At 42.2% G+C, this 23695-nt stretch overlaps 1 protein-coding gene across 1 annotated transcript in view; it reads right to left on the bottom strand.

Moving 5' to 3' along the window:
* DNAH9 (dynein axonemal heavy chain 9) overlaps positions 1-23695 on the bottom strand; it is a 1128006-nt gene that overhangs the window by 424199 nt on the left and 680112 nt on the right. The window contains exon 51 of the mRNA XM_029600235.1: positions 13629-13748. Within this exon, the coding sequence (XP_029456095.1) occupies positions 13629-13748 (120 nt within the window). The remainder of the gene's footprint in view (positions 1-13628; positions 13749-23695) is intronic.

Here is a 23695-nt window from a genome sequence, read left to right as displayed (position 1 = left end):
TTCTCTCTACTCCTTTCGATGTGTCTACCTATTGCAGATCTTAGTACCATCTGCAAGTACACAAACTTTACCTTCTATCCCTTCCGCAATGTCACACACAAAGATATTGAACAGAACCGGTCCCAACACTGATCTTTGTGGCACTCGACTTAACACCGTAGTAAGTTAGACTTACCATCACACACTGTTTTCTATCCATCAACCAGTTTGTAATCCACGCCACCACCTTGGTGCTCACTCCCAAGCTTCTCATTTTATTCATGAGTCTTCTATGCGGGACCATATTAAAACCTTTACTAAAATCCAAGTAAATCAGATTGACTGCTCTTTCCTGATCCAGTTCTCGTCACCCAATCAAAAAAATCAATCAGATTCGTCTGACAGGACCTTCCCCTAGTGAATCCATGCTGCCTCAGATCGAACAACCCATCAGATTGTAGATAGTTCATTATCCTTTCTTTCAGCAGAGTCCCCATTAGTTTTCACACCACTGAGGTGAGGCTAAATGGCCTGTAGTTTCCAGCCTCCTCTCTGCTCTCAGTCTTGTGAAGCGGGACCACCACCGCTCTTCTCCAATCACTCGGCACCACTCCCGTTTCCAGGGATCTATTGAACAGGTCACGCAGTGGACCCCGCCAGCACATCTCTGAGCTCCTTCAGAATCCTGGGATGAACCTCATCAGGTCCCATGGCTTTGTCCACTTTTGGTTTTCCTAGCTCTTCCCATACATTCTCTTCTGTAAACAGAGTTTCGTCTAATCCACCCCTATCCACTGTCTTGTTAACTAGCGATGTTCCTTCTCCAGAGTCTTCTTTAGTGAACACCGAACTGAAGTATTTGTTTAATATTTCCACCATTTCTTCATCTCTTTCCACACACAAAGAAATGGTAGAAATATTAAACAAATACTTCAGTTCGGTGCTCACTAAAGAAAACCCTGAAGAAGGACTGTCGCTTGTTAACAAGAATGTGGACTTTTCTCTTCCTGTGCCTCTTATCTCTGAAATTCCTTGTTAATTTGTTCCACCAGCTGAGCTCTTTCTGTCTTTTGAAACTACTGATTTGTTTCATTTGACTAACTGTAGCTTTATGTCTGTCAGAATTTTCTCTCTCTCTGTCTCTGAATGGTACAGCATGAAAGTCATTTGTAAGTTTGTTTTAGAGTTTTTTGCTTCGAAAGGAAAAGATGAAAAGTAATGTTAGCTGTTCTTTGTGGTGTCAATCTGTTTTGTAATGTTTCATCTGAGAAACTGAGCCAAGCAGTCCTTTAGGCTCAGAATAACTCCCACCAGTGATGAGAAAATTGTTGCTGGCTTCAGGCCATATTATGGTATTTGTGTATGTTGCTCTTTTTTATTTCTTCGGAATTTTCATAAATTTTGTCTCATTAAGCTAAGTAATTTGCAAATTTATGACATGCAGCCACTGCTCTGGTGCATTGACAGCCTGGGCACAAAGTCAATTTTCAGATCTAAATTAAATAATTATCTTGAGATTACTTTTTATCAATGTTCTGAGCCATTAATTACTTGCTAATTTTCCTCCCTCCTTTCCAGTACCTAAACTTTCTTGCTTTCGCTTGTTTCAAAAGTGAGCTTGTTTGCTTTGGAAATGTGCAGGACAAGGAGAAAGGGAAGTGACAGTCCAGTGAGAACAGGAGGCAGCATCTTGCACAAGCAATTAAACAAAGACAGGGCTACAAATACAAACCTGGAAACAGTTGTTGATGAGTTCCTATTGCTAGTAGATACATAAAAATGTTTGTTTCTTTTGCTTTGTTTCTTTTAAAGCATAATTCAATACTCTAGGACAGCTATACTGAGTTTCTTTTCCTTTCTTTGAGTGAGAAGGAGGTATGTATGAGATAAGAGTGTTTTTTATGAATGCAAACTTTTCTCTCCTAGTCTTTGCTTGTACCAGTCTGTCCTTTCTAATTGGTCATATGTATTTTCTGCTCTTTCTACTTGTGCTAACTTATATTAATTAGCAAAGCAGATGTGTCTATTATGGCACACTTTTCTGTCTTCTCTATGTGTATTAACTAGAATTGGAAGAGGTTTTTTCCCTTTGCCTTTTAGCAGAATAAGGGTAAAATATAACTTTACTTGTCTATGAAAATAAGTTATTAAGCTAGCACAAAGAGATTTATCCCATTCTTACCCTATGATTTGATTAAAAAAAACTGAATTAATTTTTTCTTTTGTTTTGTAAGCATGTGTCACAGAAGAAAAAATGGTACTTCTCCACCCTCCCATGAAAGTTGGAAGATCAAGTTTTTTATTCCTTTTCTAGCTTGAAGAAAGAGAATTGATTTCAATAGCTTTTCCCCCCTTATTTCTGAACAGATGATTAGTTTGTTTTTGACTTTGTCAAATTTTTTCACAAGTAATTTTGCATTTTTATTTTGAATTGTTTTTTTTACTTCCCTTCTTTCCTTTTTTTTGGTGGGGGGGGGGGGGTTGAATGATGTGTTATATGTGGTCTGTAGGAATGAGCTGTTCATCTTATATGATGTCTATTGTCTTGTAGAATGGGGTGTGTGGGGAGGAAGGGGGGAACCAGATTGTAAAAGTATTGCTTGTGCAAAAATGCTCATAGACATGCACATGTGGTCTGTGCACAAGAAACACAGATTTTAAAAAGCAGCAAAATACATGCATATGTACCTGTGCTAGATTAAGGAAGGAGGAGGCATAAAAGGGGTGGGCCAAGACTTACGCATGTAATTCTGAATTTTAAAATCGAAACTTACAGCATGCATATGAGGAGCAAGTCTATTGATCTTGAGTTATACAGCTTAGTGGATAGGGTGAGGGGTCCAGGTCTACTGAGCAACATGCAGGATAAAGAACCAGAGGGGTCTGAAAGACATCACTATTAGCTGGGTCAAAGTGGTGGATTAATTGAAAAACTGGGAATGTGTCTCGCCTGAATATTTGCACATAAAATCCAACATGGTCCTATTGAAGACACGCATGTGCTAGCTGTGCTTGAATAACCTCTTAAAATTAGGAGCATACTTATGCACGGTTGATGCATGTAAAATCATATGCATGTAAGTGCATGCATGATTAAAAATTCTAGTGGATCCTCGCTTATGTGTGGATACGCCCATGTATGGACACACGTGTGCTCATTTTAAAATCAACCTCAGAGTGATCTAGGGGCTAGAAAGGTTAAAATAAATAAAAAGGGGCTACGTATTATGCAGCTGCTTCTATAAACAATTAAATATAAGCCACAGAATGATGGCACATATAGAAAAATGCACTCTCATGCCCTATAGAGGTAGTCCTGATTAAGAAACAATTTTCTTACTTTATGAGGTAACAATTTAGAAACTTCGATATAGATAACTGTATCTGATTCCCATATCACTCCCTGCAATGATTTCAATACTTTCCCAGAATAAATGAATGATAAATTGTATATACTTGTTAAACAATTTGGACGCAATCTTTTGCTTTCTTTAAGTCTGTAATTTATTTTGCATTTCTGAAATGTATAATCATTATTCTACATGACTATGTATTCCTTATTATGACATTTTCTGTTTTGAACACACAAAGCAGACACCTCATATAATATAAAAAATATACCAAAAGGATGAGATGTAAATAACCATAGTTAAAAAGGATTGGTATCAGATGTATACATGTACTTAAGAGATGTAATCTACTGCTTCTCACCCACAATGGGTACAATATTATTGGGCAACATTTTTATGTGCAATCAAAATATATAAAAATAGGTTATAGAAATTTGAAGGATCAGGTAAATGATCTGTTCTTTGAGTGCTTATGTCTGACAATTGCTTGTGACCCATTGTGGGTGAGAGGCAGTAGATTACATCTCTTAAGCAGATGTTTACATCGGATACCGATCCTTTTTAACTGTGATTATTTACACCTCATCCTTTTGGTATATTTTTTATATTTTCTTCTTGCATATCAATGCCCTTCTTGTGTTGCTGGTTGGGTGAAAGGAAATCTTGACATATGATTATAATCACATGACCTCCAGATGTCAAGAGGGAGGAGATAGATGAGAAAGATATACTTGGGTTTCACTGTTCCACATAATACAAAATATAATAAAGCAGAGTGTGAATTGCCAGTGGGTGATGACAAGCAAGGACCTGAGATCAGAACTTATCACAGCATGGAAAGACACCCAAATATCTGCAGATATACAACTAAAGAGAGTACTCTGAACTTTTGCTAAGCAGGCTATGATGAGCAAAGACAGCCTGACACTGAATTGAGCCAATGAGAGTTTAACCATGAATTCTGTTGAGCCAGGCATTTCCCAAACATCAGATGAGCCAGTCACATACACAACCACCAGCAGAGCATTGCAAAAAAAAAAAAAAAAAAATGACAGGAAATGCTGAGAACTGCCAGAGAGGTTCCTGGTAACATAGAGGCATACCTGCTAAATATTTCAATGCAGCCACACTTCTGAAGCAACTAAAATTCAGGTGCAATAAAGCTTTCATGGGGTTTAGGATTTCATTTTTGGGGTTATCTGACCAGCTACACAAGGTGAGAAATAAACTAATGGAATTAGTTTTTCTTGCAAATATGGTAGTAGTAGTGGTCTTTTATATTTGCTAGTGCTTAGGCAGCCAGTGTTTAATGCATTTATGTATCAAACAAGTTATTCATATTCGGGTGGATTTTAAAAGCCCTGCTCATGTAAATCTGCCCGGATTTACGCGAGCAGGGCCTTGCGCGCCGGTGCGCCTATTTTCCATAGGCCTGCCGGCGCGCGCAGAGCCCCAGGACTCGCGTAAGTCCTGGGGGTTTTTGTCGGGGGCGTGTCGGGGGTGGGGCTGATCGACGCGGTGTTTTGGGGGCGGGAAGCGGTGTTTCGGGGGCGGGCCCGGGGGCATGGTTTCGGCCCGGGGCAGTCTGGGGGCGTTGCCGCACCCTCCGGAACTGCCCCCGGGTTGCGTCTCGGCACGCCAGCGGCCCGCTGGCGCGCGTGGATTTACTTCTCCCTCTGGGAGGCGTAAATCCGTGGACAAAGGTAGGGGGGGTTTAGATAGGGCCGGGGGGGTGGGTTAGGTAGAGGAAGGGAGGGGAAGGTGAGGGGAGGGCGAAAGAGAGTTCCCTCCGAGGCCACTCCGAAATTGGAGTGGCCTTGGAGGGAATGGAGGCAGGCTGCGCGGCTCGGCGTGCGCCGGCTGCCCAAAATCGGCAGCTTTGCGCGCGCCGATCCTGGATTTTAGAAGATACATGCGGCTACGCGTGTATCTACTAAAATCCAGCGTACTTTTGTTTGCGACTGGTGCGCCAACAAAAGTACGCGAACGCGCATTTTTAAAAAATCTACCCCATTGCTTTGAATAGTGCTGCCACCAATATAACCATAGATTATGAAACTATTCAGCCAACAGGTGTTGAGTCCATGGGGAATGTACATGTTTGGCTAAAGATATATTTAGAAGATAGGCCTCATTGAATTTAGCATTCTCACATCAACCCCATGTCAGGTTACTGTACAACAACTGTGAGAAAAGAAGGCATAAACACCAGCTGTGTAGGATCTGTGAGCAGGCAGCTCCCACTCTGGAGCATGTTTTGGAAAACTGCATGAGTCTCTCAAAACATTTTTGAAGCACAGACAAAAAGGGTATATCTAAGAGGCAGGGGAGGGAGATGGCAAAGTAATAGATGAAGAGAGTGAATCCCACTGACAGAAGCAACTCAGCTGTCCTAATCATATGAAACATTTGTACTACATTATTATCATTGCAACTATTGTCTTTGCTATATCTGTGAATTCTGCCCTGCTTTTAGAAGCATAATCTAGCATTGATAGCATCCACAATTGTGCTGTCTCACAGAGTTGCTTTGTTTTTTGCCTGAATAGCAGATCCTGTAAGGAAAGGAGCCTGCAGGATACTGGCTTCATTTGTTTTCAGAGTAGTGGGTCTCACAAAGAGGGAATGTGCTTGGGGGGGTGGGGGGATATACCAGCTCTGTTTGAATCAGAGTAGGTAATCTCACTGGGGGAAATTTGTGTTCTTAGGTTTTTCCACACCCATACAGTGAACCTGTAACAGGTTATAATGAATAGTGGCCAGCTGGCACAGGACCCAAAGCCTAGTGTAGCTGGATTCAAAAAAGGTTTGGATAAGTTCTTGGAGGAGAAGTCCATTAACAGCTATTAATCAAATTTACTTAGGGAATAGCCACTGCTATTAATTGCATCAGTAGCATGGGGTCTTCTTAGTTTTTGGGTAATTGCCAGGTTCTTGTGGCCTGGTTTGGTCTCTTTTGGAAACAGGATGCTGGGCTTGATGGACCCTTGGTCTCACCCAGCATGGCAATTTCTTATGTTCTTACAAAATTATACCTGGAGGGTCTTAAGGCTAGGTTGGGGGGAGGTGGAGGCTGCAGACAGTCTTTTTGGCAAAGGGGTGGGGTTTGGAAGGGGCATTTGCGTGCAAGTTTAAACTAATTTTTAAAATTTTTATTATGACATTTGGGCTATCTTTAGAAGCAGAAGTGGTGTGGGGGAGGAGAGGGACAAGGTGTCTCACAAGACTCTCAGTGTTATGGGACATTTTGCATGGGGGTGGCTTCCTTTAGGCTGCTCAGACTCTTTAAGAAACTACCTGGGACCATCGGTATGCAAGTTAGTGCTCCATTACTCCCAGGAAAGCTGCAACTCCTAACTTTTCCCAGGAGTATCGGAACACTAATGTGTTTGCCAATCCTCCCAGGCAGTTTCTTAAAGGGTCTGAGCAGCCTAAAAAATCCCTCCCACTCAAAGTGTCCCTGGGGGTCTTGTGAGACACCCAGTCCCATTCTCCCACCACTACCTTTAGAGGTGGCCCTAAATCAAAATAAATTCCTGAGTTGTAGCTAACTATAAGGAAAATAAGAGGGCTTAAGAATTTTCAGCAAGCCAAATTATTAAAATAAATCGCTAAGTTTGTATCTGAGACAATGGAGGGTGAAGTGAATTTGCCCAAGGTCACAAGGAACTGCAGCAGGATTTGAACTCTGGCTTCTCTGGTTATTCCTCCTTTCATAAACGACATGAGAACGCAGAAAGAGGAAGACAGGCAATAATATCTGGAAAATGTAAGAGAAGCTGGGAACGTAGTCAGGAATGTAAATGGAAGAAAAATTAACAAATACATTAAAACAAAGGGACAAGGATTTTTTTTTGTTGTTTTGTTTTAGATATGATAATTATAGGAGGAAGTGCAATAGGGGCACTGTGATACTTGGAGAAGAGAAGAAATATGTAGATGCTAAGGTAAAAGCAGATTCGCTTAACACATTTTTCTGTTCAGTATTCACTGTGGAAGTGCCAGGAGTAGATCACAGAAAGCAGACGCAAATAAGTTTGAAAGTAAAGTAAGCATAAAACAATTTTCAGAAAAGTGTGTTCATGAAGAACCTGCTAAACTTAAAGTAGATAAAATGATGGTGCCGGATGGGATAAATCAGAGGGTTTTAAGTAAACTTTCAGAAGTTCTAGCAGCTCTGCTGGCTGACATTTTCAATGCTTCTTTAGAATTAGGAGTAGTGCCGGAGCGCTGGAGATAAAGTGAGTGAGGTTCATAAAAGTGGAAGTAAGGAGGTTGGAAACTACAGGCCAATTGATATGACCTTTGTGGTGAGTACATTAATGGAATCACTGCTAAAATAGAGGATACTGCAATTTCTGGATTTCAACCGATTACAAGATCTGAAGCAACATGGTTTACTACAGGTAGGTCTTGTCAGACTAATTTGATCAATTTCTTTGGCTGTGTGACCAGAGAACTGGATGAGGGAGAGTGCTAGATATAGTGTACTTTGATTTCATTAAGGCTTTTGACATGTTTCCAAATAAGCAATTGATAAATAAACTGAGCATCTTTGGGATGGGCCTTAAAGTGACTGAATGGTTTAGAAACTGGTTGAGTGAGAGGTGATAAAGGGTGTGATAAAAGGAGCTCACTCTGAGGAAAAGGGCATTACTAGTACTGTGCAGCAGGGATTGGTTCTTAGACTGGATTTTTTCAATATGATTTTCATAAGGAATATTGCAAAAGGGAATGATCTGTCTTTTTGCAGATGATACCAAAATCCACAAAAGGGTAGATAACCAGTATGATGTGGAGGAAATGAGAAGAAATCTAGCAAACCTTGAAGAATGGTCTAAAGTTTGGCAGCTAAGATTTAATGCTAAAAAATGCAGTCATGCAATTCAGCTGCAAAATCCCAAAGAAGCATGAAACAAGAGCAGGATCTGGAAGTGAATGTATCTGATGATCTCAAGGTGGATAAGGTAACGGAAAAAGCTAGAAAGATGTATACCCTAGAGGAAAGGCGGGATATGGGAGATATAGAGAAAGATGTGTGCCCTAGAAGAAAGGTGGGATAGGTGAGATATAGAGCCATTTAAATACCTCCAGGGTATGCATGTACAGGAGGCGAGCTTCTTTCCACAGAAAGGAGAGTCTAGAAAGAGGGGTCATGGGATAAGGGTGTAAGGAAATATTTCTTTACAGAGAGGGTGGTAGGTGCATGGAACAGCCTCTCAGTGGAGGTGTTGGAGATAAAGACAGCATCTGAATTTAAGAAAACATGGGATAAGCACAGGGGTTTTCAGCGAGTAGGGGTTGAGGATTTGAGTCATTGGTGTGGATGAGCAGACTTTACTTCTATTTTTAATCCCATGACTGATTAAGATACCCTGTATGAAGGCCAGCCTGGTAATTCAGTTGTTGTAAGTGTTATGCACAGCCATGAGGAAGAGCCCTGGTTCAAACACTGTGTCGAACCTTCTGCTTCCTGGGTCACCAGGAGGTGTGGATGCTGTGAATGTAGCATTCACAGGCCCTAGGGTGGGAAGGTGTTATGGTCATAGCATAAGGTTGACAACTAGTGGTCAGATTCAGGGCCCATTACTGTAAAGTTTCCAAAAGGAAAGCTGTTAAATGACTCCCAGCTCAGGATTATTGCTGTAATAATTGAACTAAATGTAAGTTGGATTTAGATACAAAAAGAGGGAAAATATCCCTGGTTAATTGCGAAAAAGGCTCAAGGCCCAGATCCCAGCCTTGCTTCTAATTGAGCTGAACGTACAAAGGCACAGTAGGAAACTGCAGGGTCAAAAAAAAAAAAGCTGCATGAATAAACAGGAATCTGCTTGTAGAAATTCTAGACCATTTCTCTCCTTGCAAGATCTTGATTAAATAGAGAAGTGTCATCTATTTTCTGTACCAGACAAAATAAAGCCTTCTGTATGACACTGCTGCTTTAACCCCAAGGTGTTAAGGGAAAAATGTTATTGTAAATTAAAGAGTAGCTAAGTAACCCTCTCCAGTTACTAGACTGTTAACATACAGAGAAGTATGCAAGGCCTACATCTCAATTAGACACAGATTTCACCAGTTATGAGACATGGACCATAATATAGAATAATTTTTATTAGCAACATTTTTTTTTCATTCCCATCTTTTATTGATTTTTTTTTCAGGTGTTGCATAGATGAGTAATCATTTAACTCTCCTTTTACTCACTTTTTTTTTTTTTTTTAAACCATGAATTGATTTTACTGGCCTCCAAAGCATTTAGAAAATGTGTAGCCTTCTAAGTCTCCAACTGCCTGAGGGACAGTTCCCAACCTGTTAACTTCTCTTTTCATGCATGAAAATGAATATGTTCTATTAGAAGTGATGAGATATGACACTGCCACTTGAGCACCAAAGTGCTCTATGCACTGTGCAGGAGCTCAGTGGGATGGCTCCCTGATGAAAGCCTGGTGTGAAAGAATAAAATGAGAGATCATTTATCATGCTCTCTGATGTAATCCAAAAGGGAAAGTCTAAGGAGAGACATATACACCAGAGATATGCATTCATTTCGTGCGTATGCGCGTACCTCGTGGATTTATAATATGCGTGTAAGAATGGATGGTATGTGCATAATTCATTAATAAAATATGTGCATACTATAAATCTGCAAGGAATTCACATACCCATGAAACAAATGAAATAAATGGCCCATCGAATGCACATCCCTAATACACATTGGATTCCTGACGAGTGCCAGATGGGAAGGATGGAAGGAAAGAATTGTATATGCTGGCTCCCTGATGAGAGTTGGATCAGAAAGAATAAGGAGCAAGTGATTCTTGGCAGCTCTCTAAACTGCTTCGTGTATAGTGAAAAGTTGTATGTTATGGTCCCTGATAAGAGACAAAATGAATGGCATAAGGTCATAAGTTCGGCATGATGGCTCTCTAATGAAAGGGCATACATGATAGCTTCCTGATAAGAGCTGGAGTCTGAGGGATTTCTGATAAGATTGGTAGGAGTATGTTGAAATGTTGGGCATGATGGCTCCCTCATGAAAGCTGGACTGATTGGAGTCAATTGATGAGCAGGTTGTTAATACAAACAAAAAACATACTTTGCAATGTCTGTATACAAATACTAGAAGTCTAAAAAATAAGATGGGAGAGTTAGAGTGTATAGCTCTGGATGAAGAGGTAGATATAATTGGCATCTCAAAGACCTGGTGGAAGGAGGATAGTCAATGGGACACTGTGATATCAGGATACAAATTATATTGAAATGATAGGATCGATCAAATTGGTGGAGGGGTAGCACAATATGAGAAAGAGGGCATTGAATCAAATAGGATACAAAAAACTGCAGGAAAAAAATGCAAAGGAAAATTGAGTGCACTCTCCAAATCTTCCTTTCCTCCAGTGAGCAGGACTCTGGACTGATCTGTGGTGCTACAAGAACGAAAATTAGCAAGTAAGAACCAATGTTCCTTTCCCTGTACAAACCCAGATCAGTCCAGACTCCTGCGATGTACCAAAGCTTCCCTAACTGAGGAGAGACTGTGAAAATCCTGCTTGTAGCACACTCTCACCAAAGCCCATGGCTTCTGGAGCCTGTACATCCAAGTGGTAGTGCCTGGCGAATGTGTGTAAATATTTCCAAAAGCTGCCCTGCAGATCTCTTGCAGTGAGACTTGCTGACATTTGGCCCAGGAGGCTGCCTGGGAATGAGTAGAATGTGCCCTTAGCCCCTCCAGGACAAGGCGACCCTGACAGATATATGCAGAGCTAATTGCTCCCTTGAGCCATCTTGGAATTGTGGCTTTTGACGCTTTATGACCCTTTTTTGCACCACTCCCAAGGACAAAAAGATGATCCAACAAACGGAAATTGTTCGTGACCTTCAGGTTTTGTAGCAATGCACGCTTCACGTCCAAACGATGCAAGTCCCTTGCATGTGGCATTGAAGGATCTACTACTGGAAAGGATGGAAGCTCCACAGACTGATTTAAGTGGAATGATGATGGCCAAAAGTCCCTGGGGGTCCAGCGGGGGTCCGGGAGCGATCTCCTACGCTTTTGATGTCGTTTTGCCGTACAAAATGGCGCCGGCCATACGCCGTATGGCCGGCGCCATTTTGTACGGCAAAATGATTCGAGTGCAGGAGGTCGCTCCCGGACCCCCGCTGGACTTTTGGCAAGTCTTGTGGGGGTCAGGAGGCCCCCCCAAGCTGGCCAAAAGTCCCTGGGGGTCCAGCAGGGGTCCGGGAGCGATCTCCTACGCTCCTGACGTCGGGGGACAAAAAACAAAATGGCGCCGGCGCTACCTTTGCCCTGTCATATGACAGGGCAAAGGTAGCGCCGGCGCCATTTCTACAACGTACCGGAGGCCCGAGAGTAAAAGATCATACCGGGACCCCCCCCACTGGACCCCAGGTAATTTAAGGCATTTTGGGGGGGTTCGGGAGGGTGGGGGATTTATTTTAAAGGGTCGGGGTGGGTTTTAGGGATGTTTTAGTGTGCCGGCGCCGGCGCCATTTCTACAACGCACCGGAGGCGCGAGAGTAAAAGATCACACCGGGACCCCCCCTCTGGACCCCAGGTAATTTAAGGCATTTTGGGGGGGTTCGGGAGGGTGGGGGATTTATTTTAAAGGGTCGTGGTGGGTTTTAGGGATGTTTTAGTGTGCCGGTTTTCCCGCCCTCCCCCGATTTACGATTTTCACGATATTTAAAAAAACAAAACCGCGACGATCCGATTCCCTCCCCCCCCAGCCGAAATCGATCGTTAAGACGATTGATCACACGATTCACATCTCTAAAAGCCATAGAAGAGAGACTAAATTAATTCTTTGCATAGGTATTCACTGAGGAATATGTAGGATAAATACCCATGCCAGAAATGTTATTCAAAGGTGATTATTCAGAAGAAATGAAACAAATCTCAGTGAACCTGGAAGATGTACTAGAGAAAACTGACAAATTAAAGAGCAGCAAATCATTTGGAAAAATTGCGGACCTGCTATTGGAAATTTATAAACTATCATTAACATCATCTATGGCAACTGAAGGATTGCCAAGGTAACGCCAATTTTTAAAAAGGGATCAAGGAGTGATCCAGGAAACTACAGACCAATGAATCTGAAGTCCATGCCAGGAAAAATGGTAGGAACTAACATAAAAAACAAAATTGCTGAACATATAGATAGGCATAGTTTGATGCGACAAAGCGAAAATGGATTTAGCCAAGGGAAGTCTTGCCTCAATAATTTGCTACAATTTTTTTTGAGGGCATAAATAAGCATATAATTAAAGATTGATATACAGTAGTGTATCTGGATTTCCAGAAAGCATTTGACAAAGTCCCTCATGAGAGATTTCTTAGGAAATTAAAATGTCATGGGATGGGGGCAGTATCCTATTGTGGCTTGCTAACTGGTTAAAAGATAGTCTAGGGCTAAATGGTAAATTTTCCCATTGGAGAAAGGTGGTGTGGACAAATGCAAAGTGATGTGCTTAGGGAGAAGTAACCCAAATTATATCTACACAATGCAAAGTTCCACATTAGCAGTCACCATTCAGGGAAAGGATCTAGGCGTCATTGTTGATAATACATTGAAATCTTATGCTCAGTGTGTGGCAGCAGCCAAGAAACAAATAGAATGCCAGGAATTATTAGGAAAGGAATGGAGAATAAAGCAGAGAATATCATAATGCCTCTGTATCGCTCCAGGGTGTGACATCATCTTGAGTATTGTGTGCAGTTGTTGTCACCACATCTCAAAAATATATATAGCAGAATTAGAAAAGATACAGAAAAAAGCAACCAAAATGATAAAGGGGATTGGACGATTCCCCCATGAGGAAAGACTAAAGAAGTTATGATTCTTCAGCTTGGAGAAGAGATGGCTGAGGGGAAATATGACAGAGATTTATAAAATAATGAGTGGAATGGAACAAGTAAACATTAATCAGTTGTTTACTCTTTCAAAAAGTACAAAGACAGGGGACATACAAATGAAGTTACTAGGTATACATTTAAAACTAATAAGAGAACATTTTTTTTTACTCAACTGGAATTAGTTGCCAGAGGATAGGTGAAAGGTATTAGAGTAGCTGTGTTTTAAAATGGTTTGGACAAGTTCCTGGGGGGAAAGTCCAAAAACCAGTATTATGGTGGACTTGCAGATACTAATGACATGGATTGGCCAGTGTGGAAAATAGGATACTGGGATTGATGGACATCGGTCTGACCTAGTATGGCAAGTCTTATGTTCTTATGTACATGGTGGACAGGCTGTAAGAATGGTACCTGTTACTACTTACCAGGCGGTTAGCGAGAGAGATGGTACGTTCTGTGGCCTCTGCTTCCTGCTGACATTTCAGCTTATCTGCTGTGGCCTTCTCAAACTTTGCAGTTAGTTTTGCCAGGTTCTCGTTTAATTGCTGTATAAAAAAAAAACCAGTAATACCGTTTTATGAAAGTGGGACTATCTGAGCTTCATATGACAATGCAAATTTCACAGTTGTCAATTCTCAACATGAAATGGAAGGACGCAGGCACAGCAGTCTAAGCAGAGTGCAAAAACACAGATAGAGCAGTGACCAAAATCCCAGAGGCAGTCACCTACAAAAGATGGCTCAGAGCATTAACAATGAAGAGATGACTTAACTGGTTAATTCTATAAGATCCAGTTAGAATGTACCTGACATGGAAACTTGCTCATTGGCTACATAGGGGGGGTTAACATTTCTAAGTTGTGCACACTAAAAAGCCACATACCTGACAAGCCACATACCTACTGAAAGGAGGTTTAACTGCATTAAAAACACTGAAAAGGTGTGGATTTACCAAGGAAGCATGCAAAGATTATATGGGAAATGATGGGGGAGAGTAAATAGTGAGGCTGGGTGAAGCCTGTACGGTTGCCCAGAATACTTGAAACAGGCAAGCAAGGTAAACAGCTGCCTGTGCTGCCAGGGCACCACGCCATCAACGCTCAAGCGAGTTCCTGCACTTCAGCTCTTGAGAACGGCTATATTCGGAGCTACACTCCCAGGCGGCCGTAACATCACTGGTGCCTGTGTTGTGCTCATTCTGCGATGGGGTGGGATGTGTGTGTGTGTGGTCTGCTGCCTGTACTTTACCTGATCAGTGGTGAGGCAGTATTATGGGGGAAATTTGCACTACTGATGCACATGCTGTTTCCCTGGATGAATTAGCTTTCTAGTTGGATATATTCTGGAGCAAATTTATATTTATCCATAATGTTTAGCCTTCTTCTGTGCCCTTGATACCCATTGAAAAACAGAGTACTAACTTTCAGTGCTGCCATCCCAGAACACTAAGCATCTGGTGTCCTTCCATGAGAGAAGTATTATACCTTGTACAGCAAATAAAGATTTGTAGGCTTGCATAATAAAAATGCTTAGTTAAAAAGTGTATTCAAATATTTGCCTGAAGTGATTACAAGACTGTTTTTCAGCAAACATCTAAAATGCTGATCACTACTAACTAGGCTACCTGGTGCAAAATACAGGAAGTGCATAAGACGGCAGAGATGCTGCTCTGGGACTATCCTACTGCCCAGGTCTCCCCTGATGAGAATGCTGTTCTCATATAGTGATGAAAACCAAAGATTATTTGCATTTAGTAATAAAATGTTTTATGTGTAAGCATTTATATTCTCAGTCCTCATTTCAAAAAACAAAATACAGAGCAACTCCGGGGGGAGAACACTGGTCATATGAGCTAATATGTTCCTTCATTTAGAAAAACACCATTTGCAGCATGTCTGTGCAGACAAAGACTATTATAACTGCTGTTTTTTCTCTTCTCTGAACCACAATCTGCTCTTTTCATGGCTTCCTTGTGATTAATATTGTAGTATAAGACTTGAGTGCCACCTTTATCATTTTGGAAGGAGTAAACTGTACTCATCAGGATTCTGTTTTGTCTTCAATCTTTTCTCATCTATCGTCCACAAAAGAAAGCAATGTCTGTGAAGCCAAGAGAGTTTCCTGCAGGGTGAAATGGTGGTAGGTACAGTCTGGGCTCAGCAGCCTAGTATGATTAGTGATTTCAGCTCAGTTCTCTCGCTTGTGAATCTGAATACAGGTGATGATGTAATAAGGTGCGCTAACACAAGCTTATGTTTACTCCTGTTTTAGCATGGGATTTTAACTCCTAAAAAATGCACACTAAAACAGGAGGTGCAAGCAAATTCCATGTAAAAGAAGGTATTAGTTATTCTCCAGCAATGCAGGGAGGTGTATTAAAGGGCAGACAGTTTAAAGCACATTTTCTTAATGCTGGAAATTTAACTCCTGGGTCAGAGCAGGAGTAAAACCTGACTCTCAGTTCTGGTTGCCATATTATACTATTGCTGTGCCCAGTGTGGTAGTGTCTAGCTGCTTCTACCACTAGGCATAGCAATAGACATTCCTGGGGGAATTCTGCACAAAAAAATAATTGAAAATTCTGTACCAAAAATGAAAAATTCTGCACCATCACCCAGGCCAAATCCCGGTGAAGCAGAATCAAGAGAATCGGAGAGCAGCTGGCCCACCGCTAACACAACATAAAGGCTCGGATGAAAAACAAAATGGCAAGTGGCAACAGATATCAGCATTAGACAGGAGGAAGATCACATTGCTCGACAGTCCTAACCCCCATGGAGGAGTACCTCATTAAACGGATGGGACGGACGATGCCCTGAACATGACAAGCTGGGGCCAGTAAGTTCATGTCACCTGTAAATGTCAAGTCTGCTACAGATGTCCACATATTTTGGCATAAGCTGCTTACATTGCTTGATGCAAAGTGCACAACTTATGCCAAACAGTACATGTGTACTTCTTAGCAATCATCCTTATGACTTCTTTGTTTCCACAGCTCTTCCCCAGGAACCTGCCGGTCCCAGCAACGCAACCCCCGCTCTCAGCTTGCAACTTAATGCTCAGACCCAGTAGAGCGAGGAAGAGGAGAAGGAGCAGCTGCAGCTACCAGAACAGCATCAGCTGCTGCCACCCCTTGGTTCACCCCTACAACTTGACACCAGCCTAAACCTCTCCAGTTTTATGCCATAGAATGAAGCTGACCAGTTCCCAAGTGCCTCCAGCATGCCAAGTCATCAGCAGGATGTACCACACACTCAGCCAGATCAGTCCACTAGCCCAGACATGCCAGCTTTGGAGCCAAAGACACCACCTCAGCCACCACCAACCACAGCACAAGCAGCACTGGGGCGGATTGTCCACAGCATTGAGAGGAGACATGGGCTCCACCTGCACAATAAACGGGCAGAGTGGGTGCAGTTGTGGAGGGCTCAGGTCACCCACACCAATTCTGAGCAGGCACAGACAGCAGCCTTTATGTGAGTCCTAAGTACCATCTCCATAAACAACTTGACATCCACCATTACCCAACTAATTCAAATATTGCAGAGCCTGCACCTGAGTGATTCCCATCCTTCACAGGAGTCCACTCTGCGCAGCAGTCCCCAGCTCTTGGGATGGCCCAGGGGTTCATCCAGCAAAGATATGCTACTCCTAACCAGCCAAAAGCACAGGCAAGGAAAAGGCCCATGAGGGCCCAAGTTGTACAGGCTCCAAAATCACTCAAAGATGATTTGTCCAAACAAGCTAGGCCAACCCTCTGTACACAGTTTCTGTGTCAGGTAGATGGAAGATGCCTGCTGGGCCCGTCCTGACTACAGAGTTTCTGTGCCAGCTAGATGGAAAACGTCTTCTTGGCCCATCCCGACTATAAAATTTCTGTGCCGGATTGCAGATGGGGATAGTCTATTGTCTGCCTATGTTGTCCTGCTGCTTACTTGATATACCCTCCTCTATGCTCTGTCCGTAGAGCTGCCTCTTTGATGCAGTGTCCAATCATGGTCCTGTTGGTGTCTCATCTCATCCTGCTGCTGCCTCCATGCTGTGGTTTCTTCTCCTCTCACCCTGCTGCTGCTTCTATGTTGGTATCTCTTGTTTCCTGGGGCTGCTGCCTCCAAGATAGTGTCTCTTCTCATTCCATCCTGCTGCTGCCTCCATGCTGGTGTCTCTTCTCAGCTGCTGCCTTCCTGCTGCACTCTCTTCTCATCTCATACTGCTGCTGCCTCCATGCTCATATCTCATCTCCTGAGGTTGCTGTATCCATGCTGCACTCTCTAGTCCTGGTCTTGCTGCCTCCATACTAGTTTCTCCGGTCCTGGTCCTGCTGCCTTCTCCAGTCTTCATACTGCTGCCTGCTACTTGAACTTTGCTGCCATAGCCCTTAGGCTGTTTCCCTTTGAGTGCACTCTTTCAACATGGACTGTCGGGGCTTTCACTTTCCATCATATAGTTGTGCTGGCATCGGTTCTAACATTAAATCTGTACTGTAGCTATTGGGTTGCCACTTCCACTTTCTTTGCAGTAATCATGATTTTGCAAAAGGATACTATCATAATACCACATATGTCATGTTGCCATTTGTAACAATGTATATATACATTGTGCTGTACGTAAATGTGCTGGTCATTTCAGTTATAATTGTCCTTGCAGAATGTGATTACTAAAGACATTGACTTGCTTTGATTCTGGTGACTACAAATGTTAATGACATGGTCATATGCTTTGAAACTTCACTTTCTGGTTGTATCTTTTCATTGTGTAGTTTTTGTCTTAAGGGTTCACTAGGTAAAACGTTTGGGACCCACATGACCTTACATGCTAGAGAGCCATTGGCCTATCCAACTAGGAACATTTCTTATATGCAAGACCATATAGCCTAGGCCATAAAACAGAAAGCTCATTGTATGCTCCCAGGAACATAGCAAGAGCAAAAGAGGAAACTCTTTACCATGGAGATTCCCAAGTGGCTCGTATTGCCTTCTCCAGAGAGCATACTGTTAGCTAGCTCTTGGTTATATGGACATGTATGTGAGATGGGAACTATTTACCTTGTGTTCACCCCCATATGGTGGAATAGATGTAGAAATGCTTGGCTAGAGGTGCTGTAGCAATGTCTTCACTCTATAGGTGACCAATAGGTTGTATAATTATGTTAATGTCATGGTACAGCTATAACAAACCCTTGGCCTCTTCCATTGTGAAAATCTATCAACTCTAACCAAACAACGGGCTTTCTTTTTGAGTCTAGTACCAAATGTTGTCATCACATAAGTCTTTAGTCAAAAGCCTGCTTGAAAAATATATAACAATATCACATACACAGAGAGATCATATATATTCAAATTACCAAATCATTTATTAGAAATCACAAGGTGTTTCCCTATCTAAACATTTACAATCTAAACTCACACACTCATTCATCAATCACACGTCATATAAAAACATCTACATACACAAATGATGTTCAATGGTCAATAGCTACAATTGATTACAAGCAATATAACAATATCAGGTATATTATTGTTTTTATATCCAAACCCTTCTCTCTCTATCTGTCCAGATAGAGAAGGGTTTGGATATAAAACAATAATATACCTGATATTGTTATATTGCTTGTAATCAATTGTAACTATTGACCATTGAACATCATTTGTGTATGTAGATGTTTTTATATGACGTGTGATTGATGAATGAGTGTGTGAGTTTAGATTTTAAATGTTTAGATAGGGAAACACCTTGTGATTTCTAATAAATGATTTGATAATTTGAATATATGTGATCTCTCTGTGTATGTGATATTGTTATATGCCATTAGAGAGTTTAGCTATAAAAAAGCATTTCCCTCTGTAATATTACCCTGAAAAATATATAAAGCACGAGGTCTCATTCATCTCTAGGGAGCAAAAATGTGCAGCTGCAGGACCAAACCCAGAGAGTACATAGAGTACATGTAATGTATGTGTGGTGGTAGGTAAAGTGACACTGATCCCCAGCAGCTGAAAATTTTCCAACCAGGTACACTCCCCCCAATACCAATACAAATAGGCCCACTCCAAGTACTGGGTGGGAAAGCGTCTGGTGCTGGGGGAGTGGGGGGGAGAAGTTGGACACTACAGGCATATGATATCTACTCAACCAGCAAAGTGGAACAGCATATCTGAGCTATCATGCTTCCAATTTTCACATCCCCCTCTCAACTGAATGATTAAACAGTATCAGGCCAAGGTGGAATATTTTGTTACAATGCATGAGGCCATTTTCTTTCCCCCTACACATTAGATTAGCTGTGGGCATCCATCATAAAGAATGGAGGCACAAGACTGCTTGTGTCAAAAGCCAGTGGGGCCGATGCAATAAATTTTCGTGGAAAGCAGGCGCTGAACAGTCAGCATCTGCTCTCTTAATGTGCTCCAGGCGCCCCCAAGGGGGGCACCATGCAATATTTAAACTAGGGGGTTGCGCCTCCTTGCTAATGAGAACCAAATTGGTTTTTGTGATTCGGCCATCCACCGGCAAGGAAAACCGAAGCTGATTTTATAGGCATCGTTTTTCCTGACCGGCGGATGGCCGTCACGAAAACCAATGCCGATAGAACCGGCGTCTGTTTTCCTTACTGGCGGACGGTAGTCACGAAAATCAATGACGAGGGTTCAGGAAGTGCCATTTCCTGAACCCGAATGTCTTTTTTTTTAAACTTTTTTCGTTTCTTTAATTTTTCATCCTACTTAATATCACAACGATATTAAGGAGGAGGAAGTACAGAAAAGCAGTTTTTTCTTCTTTTCTGTACTTGTTTTTGATGCGCTCAGCTATTAACACCTGCTCCAGGCAGGCATTAATAGATGCCAGTTAAATGTGCGTCCAAGACACTTTTTTTTTTTTGCATCAGGAGTGAATGCCTAATAGCCTCATTCACATGCATTTGCATGTGATGAGTGCTATTAGATTCACTCCGCATTAGACGCACGTTGAATATGCACTAATCCCTTTATTGAATTAGGGGACTGATTAGTAGGGATGTGAATCGTGTGCCCGATCGTCTTAACGATCAAAATCATCTGGCAGGAGAAGAAAATCGTGTTTGGTACGATTTTTTAGTTAAAAAATCGGTTTTTCCGATTAGTGCGCACTAACGGGAGTTAGTGCGCACTAACCATTGTTAGTGCGCACTAACAGAAAATGATACAATTTGACACTTTTCAGGTCAGTTAAGGTCAGTTTAGGAATGAATATGTATTCCTATTGGCTGCCCTCTTATTTATTCATGTTACCAAGGTTCCCACTGACAATATATGGGGGATGGGAAATGGAAACAGTTGGTAGCTTGACAAAAAAAGTAATGCCAATGTGACTAGAACTTGTGCCCTAGCCCTGATACCGGGAGTGTTGTGATCTTCCTGCACGCAGTGCCCTATCCCTGATACCATGGGTGTTGTGATCTTCCTGCATGCAGTGCCCTATCCCTGATACCGGGAGTGTTGTGATCTTCCTGCACAAAGTGGCCTATCCCTGATTCCGGGAGTGTTGTGATCTTCCTGCACTCAGTGCCATATCCCTGATACCGGGAGTGTTGTGTTCTTCCTACATACAGTGCCCTAACCCTGATACCGGGAGTGTTGTGATGCAGTGCCGTATCCCTGATATTGGGAGTGTTGTGATCTTCCTGCACACAGTGCCCTATCACTGATACCAGGGGTGTTGTGATCTTCCTGCACGCAGTGCCCTATCCCTGATACTGGGAGTGTTGTGATCTTCCTGCACACAGTGCCCTATCCCTGATACCGGGAGTGTTGTGATCTTCCTGCACTCAGTGCCATATCCCTGATACTGGGAGTGTTGTGATCTTCCTGCACACAGTGCCCTATCCCTGATACCAGGGGCGTTGTGATCTTCCTGCATGCAGTGCCCTATCCCTAATACCAGGAGTATTGTGATCTTCCTGCACACAGTGGCCTATCCCTGATACCGGGAGTGTTGTGATCTTCCTGCACACAGTGCCCTAACCCTGATACCGGGAGTGTTGTGATCTTCCTGCACGCAGTACCCTAACCCTGATACCGAGAGTGTTGTGATCTTCCTGCACACAGTGCCCTAACCCTGATACTGGGAGTGTTGTGATCTTCTTGCATGCAGTGCTGTATCCCTGCTCAGTGCAGGAAGATCACAACATCCCGGTATCAGGGATAGGGCACTGCGTGCAGGAAGATCACAACACCCCCGGTATTAGGGTTAGGGCACTGTGTACAGGTAGATCACAACACTCCCAGTATCAGGGATAGGGCACTGTGTGCAGGAAGATCACAACACTCCTGGTATTAGGGATAGGGCACTGCGTGCAGGAAGATCACAACACTCCCAGTATCAGGGATACAGCACTGCATGCAGAAAGATCACAAGGGCACAAGTTCTAGTCACATTGACTGATCACATTACTTTTTTTGTCAAGCTACCAACCGTTTCCATTTCCCATCCCCCCAACCATCACCTCAGTGGGAACCTTGGTAACATCAATAAATAAGAGGGCAGCCAGCCAATAGGAATACATATTCATTCCTAAACTGACCTTAACTGACCTGAAAAGTGTCAATTTGTATCATTTTCTGTTAGTACGCACTAACTCCCGTTAGTGCGCACTAACCCAATTAACGATTTTTTTAATGATAAATCGTTGGAATTCCTATTGTATCGTGTTCTTTAACGATTTAAGACGATTTTAAAATTATCGGACGATAATTTAAATCGTTGAAAAACGATTCACATCTCTATTGATTAGCACCTATTCTACCCATGTCCGACTGCAGGATAACAGTGCGCTCGGCTGAGTGCACTGTATTGCATTGGCCCCAGTGTGTGCTAATTGGGTGCACACCCAGTGCCTGCTCTGATGTATGCATTGGTGTTGTAAGGTAGGTAACTACAAGCCCATCATACCGGGACACAGATTTAGATAGAGTATAACAGAGCACATTACTCACCCAGACACACACATCGGTTAGGATATTGTTGATTACAGACTACCTTCAGCACTTTGGTTACCTACTGGGCCCAAATTTGCTGTTCCTGGCCTGTGCATCATCAACTATTAATGATATCTGTGCCAAGCTTGTCCCTCCTTGCTAATGAGGTAGTCAGAGACATTGCTCCTCACAGAAGATTTTCTATATGTGGCAGCCTGACAGACATCTGTCGGAAGCATAGATAATTTGTCCTTGTTACAGACATGGGTCCCTCCAGGTCTCAGGTACCCCCAAATGCTTTTCTTTCTACATAATACTGAAAGTGCAGAAGGCATCATGCTTACCACATGATACCTCCAGGAGCTGTTGACCTATATATTTTGCACAGTGGCAGACTTCAGAAAGAGGCATGTTATTAGCTCATGAGGTCATTAGCTGGTAACACCTTCTCTAGCCTTAATGCTATGCACAGAGCTGAGTGAGAGTCTACAACAAAATGGCACCTAGCCTCAAGGTGGCTGATGACATATGGAAAACAGAACCTAGCAGTACAGGAGCAACTGGGTATCTCTTCTGCCCCTTTTTACTTTGGAGACCACAAGGATTGGAGATAAGAGGCAGTTGCTGAGGGAAGGCCCAGAAGGTGGTGGGGGGCAGTGTTTCAGTTTTTAAATATCAGTGCCACTTGTTTTTATTTTTTTTGTTTACAAATGGAAAGGAAATGGGACAAAATGTCTGGGGGGGGGGGGGGTTATATGTAGTTTTTCAACACAACAAAACAAAGTTTTTTGTTATTTTCATTTTGTTAAAAAAAAAAAAAAAGAATGCACATCTCTATTATCTGGTTTTAAGGATACCAAGGCTGATGACCAGTTTAATCAAGTGGCTTAGATCCATTGTAGTGGGCCTTGCTAGATGGCATAGACAACTATAGCCTTCATGGTCCAAACTGTTCTAGTTTTCAAAATGAATAATATTCATGAATATATTTGTTTACTGTACAACCAGATTGATTTGCATATTTTGGTTAGTCTAGTAAAAAAGACCTTTTTGCAAGCCTTTGAGGACCAAAGCTAGCCTTCCCAGGGCAAGTGGGAAGTACTTTCGGAAATGTCAAACACATTGGGATTAATATTCAAAATATTTATCTAAGATCACGTTTTAGCTGGGTATATCTACCTATTTAAAAATTTGTCACTTTGGCTAAATTTGTGCAGTTAAATTTGCAAGCTGCATACATTTAGCCAAGGTAAAAAAGGGGCCATGACTAAGATAAGATATCCTTGGGGTGGGTTTTCAAGTTTAGCCAGTTAGTAAGATATTCATTGCTAACCGGATAAATTAACCAGGTAACCTTGGTCCTGAAAATGGCAGGCTTAAATTTTCATGTTCAAATTTTTTTTTTGGCCCAGTAATGCCTCCTTTCTCAGTTTTGTATTTCCAACTCATTTGGAACTAATGAATGGCTCTGGCATAATGTGTCTTCACCCCTATTTTAAAAGACCCACTCTCTCACTATTTCTGGGCTGGTTACTTCAG

The sequence above is a fragment of the Rhinatrema bivittatum genome, chromosome 4 (assembly GCF_901001135.1).
Source record: "Rhinatrema bivittatum chromosome 4, aRhiBiv1.1, whole genome shotgun sequence".
NCBI classification, from domain to species: Eukaryota; Metazoa; Chordata; class Amphibia; order Gymnophiona; family Rhinatrematidae; genus Rhinatrema; species Rhinatrema bivittatum.
This window is presented reverse-complemented; position numbering and strand designations above follow the sequence as displayed.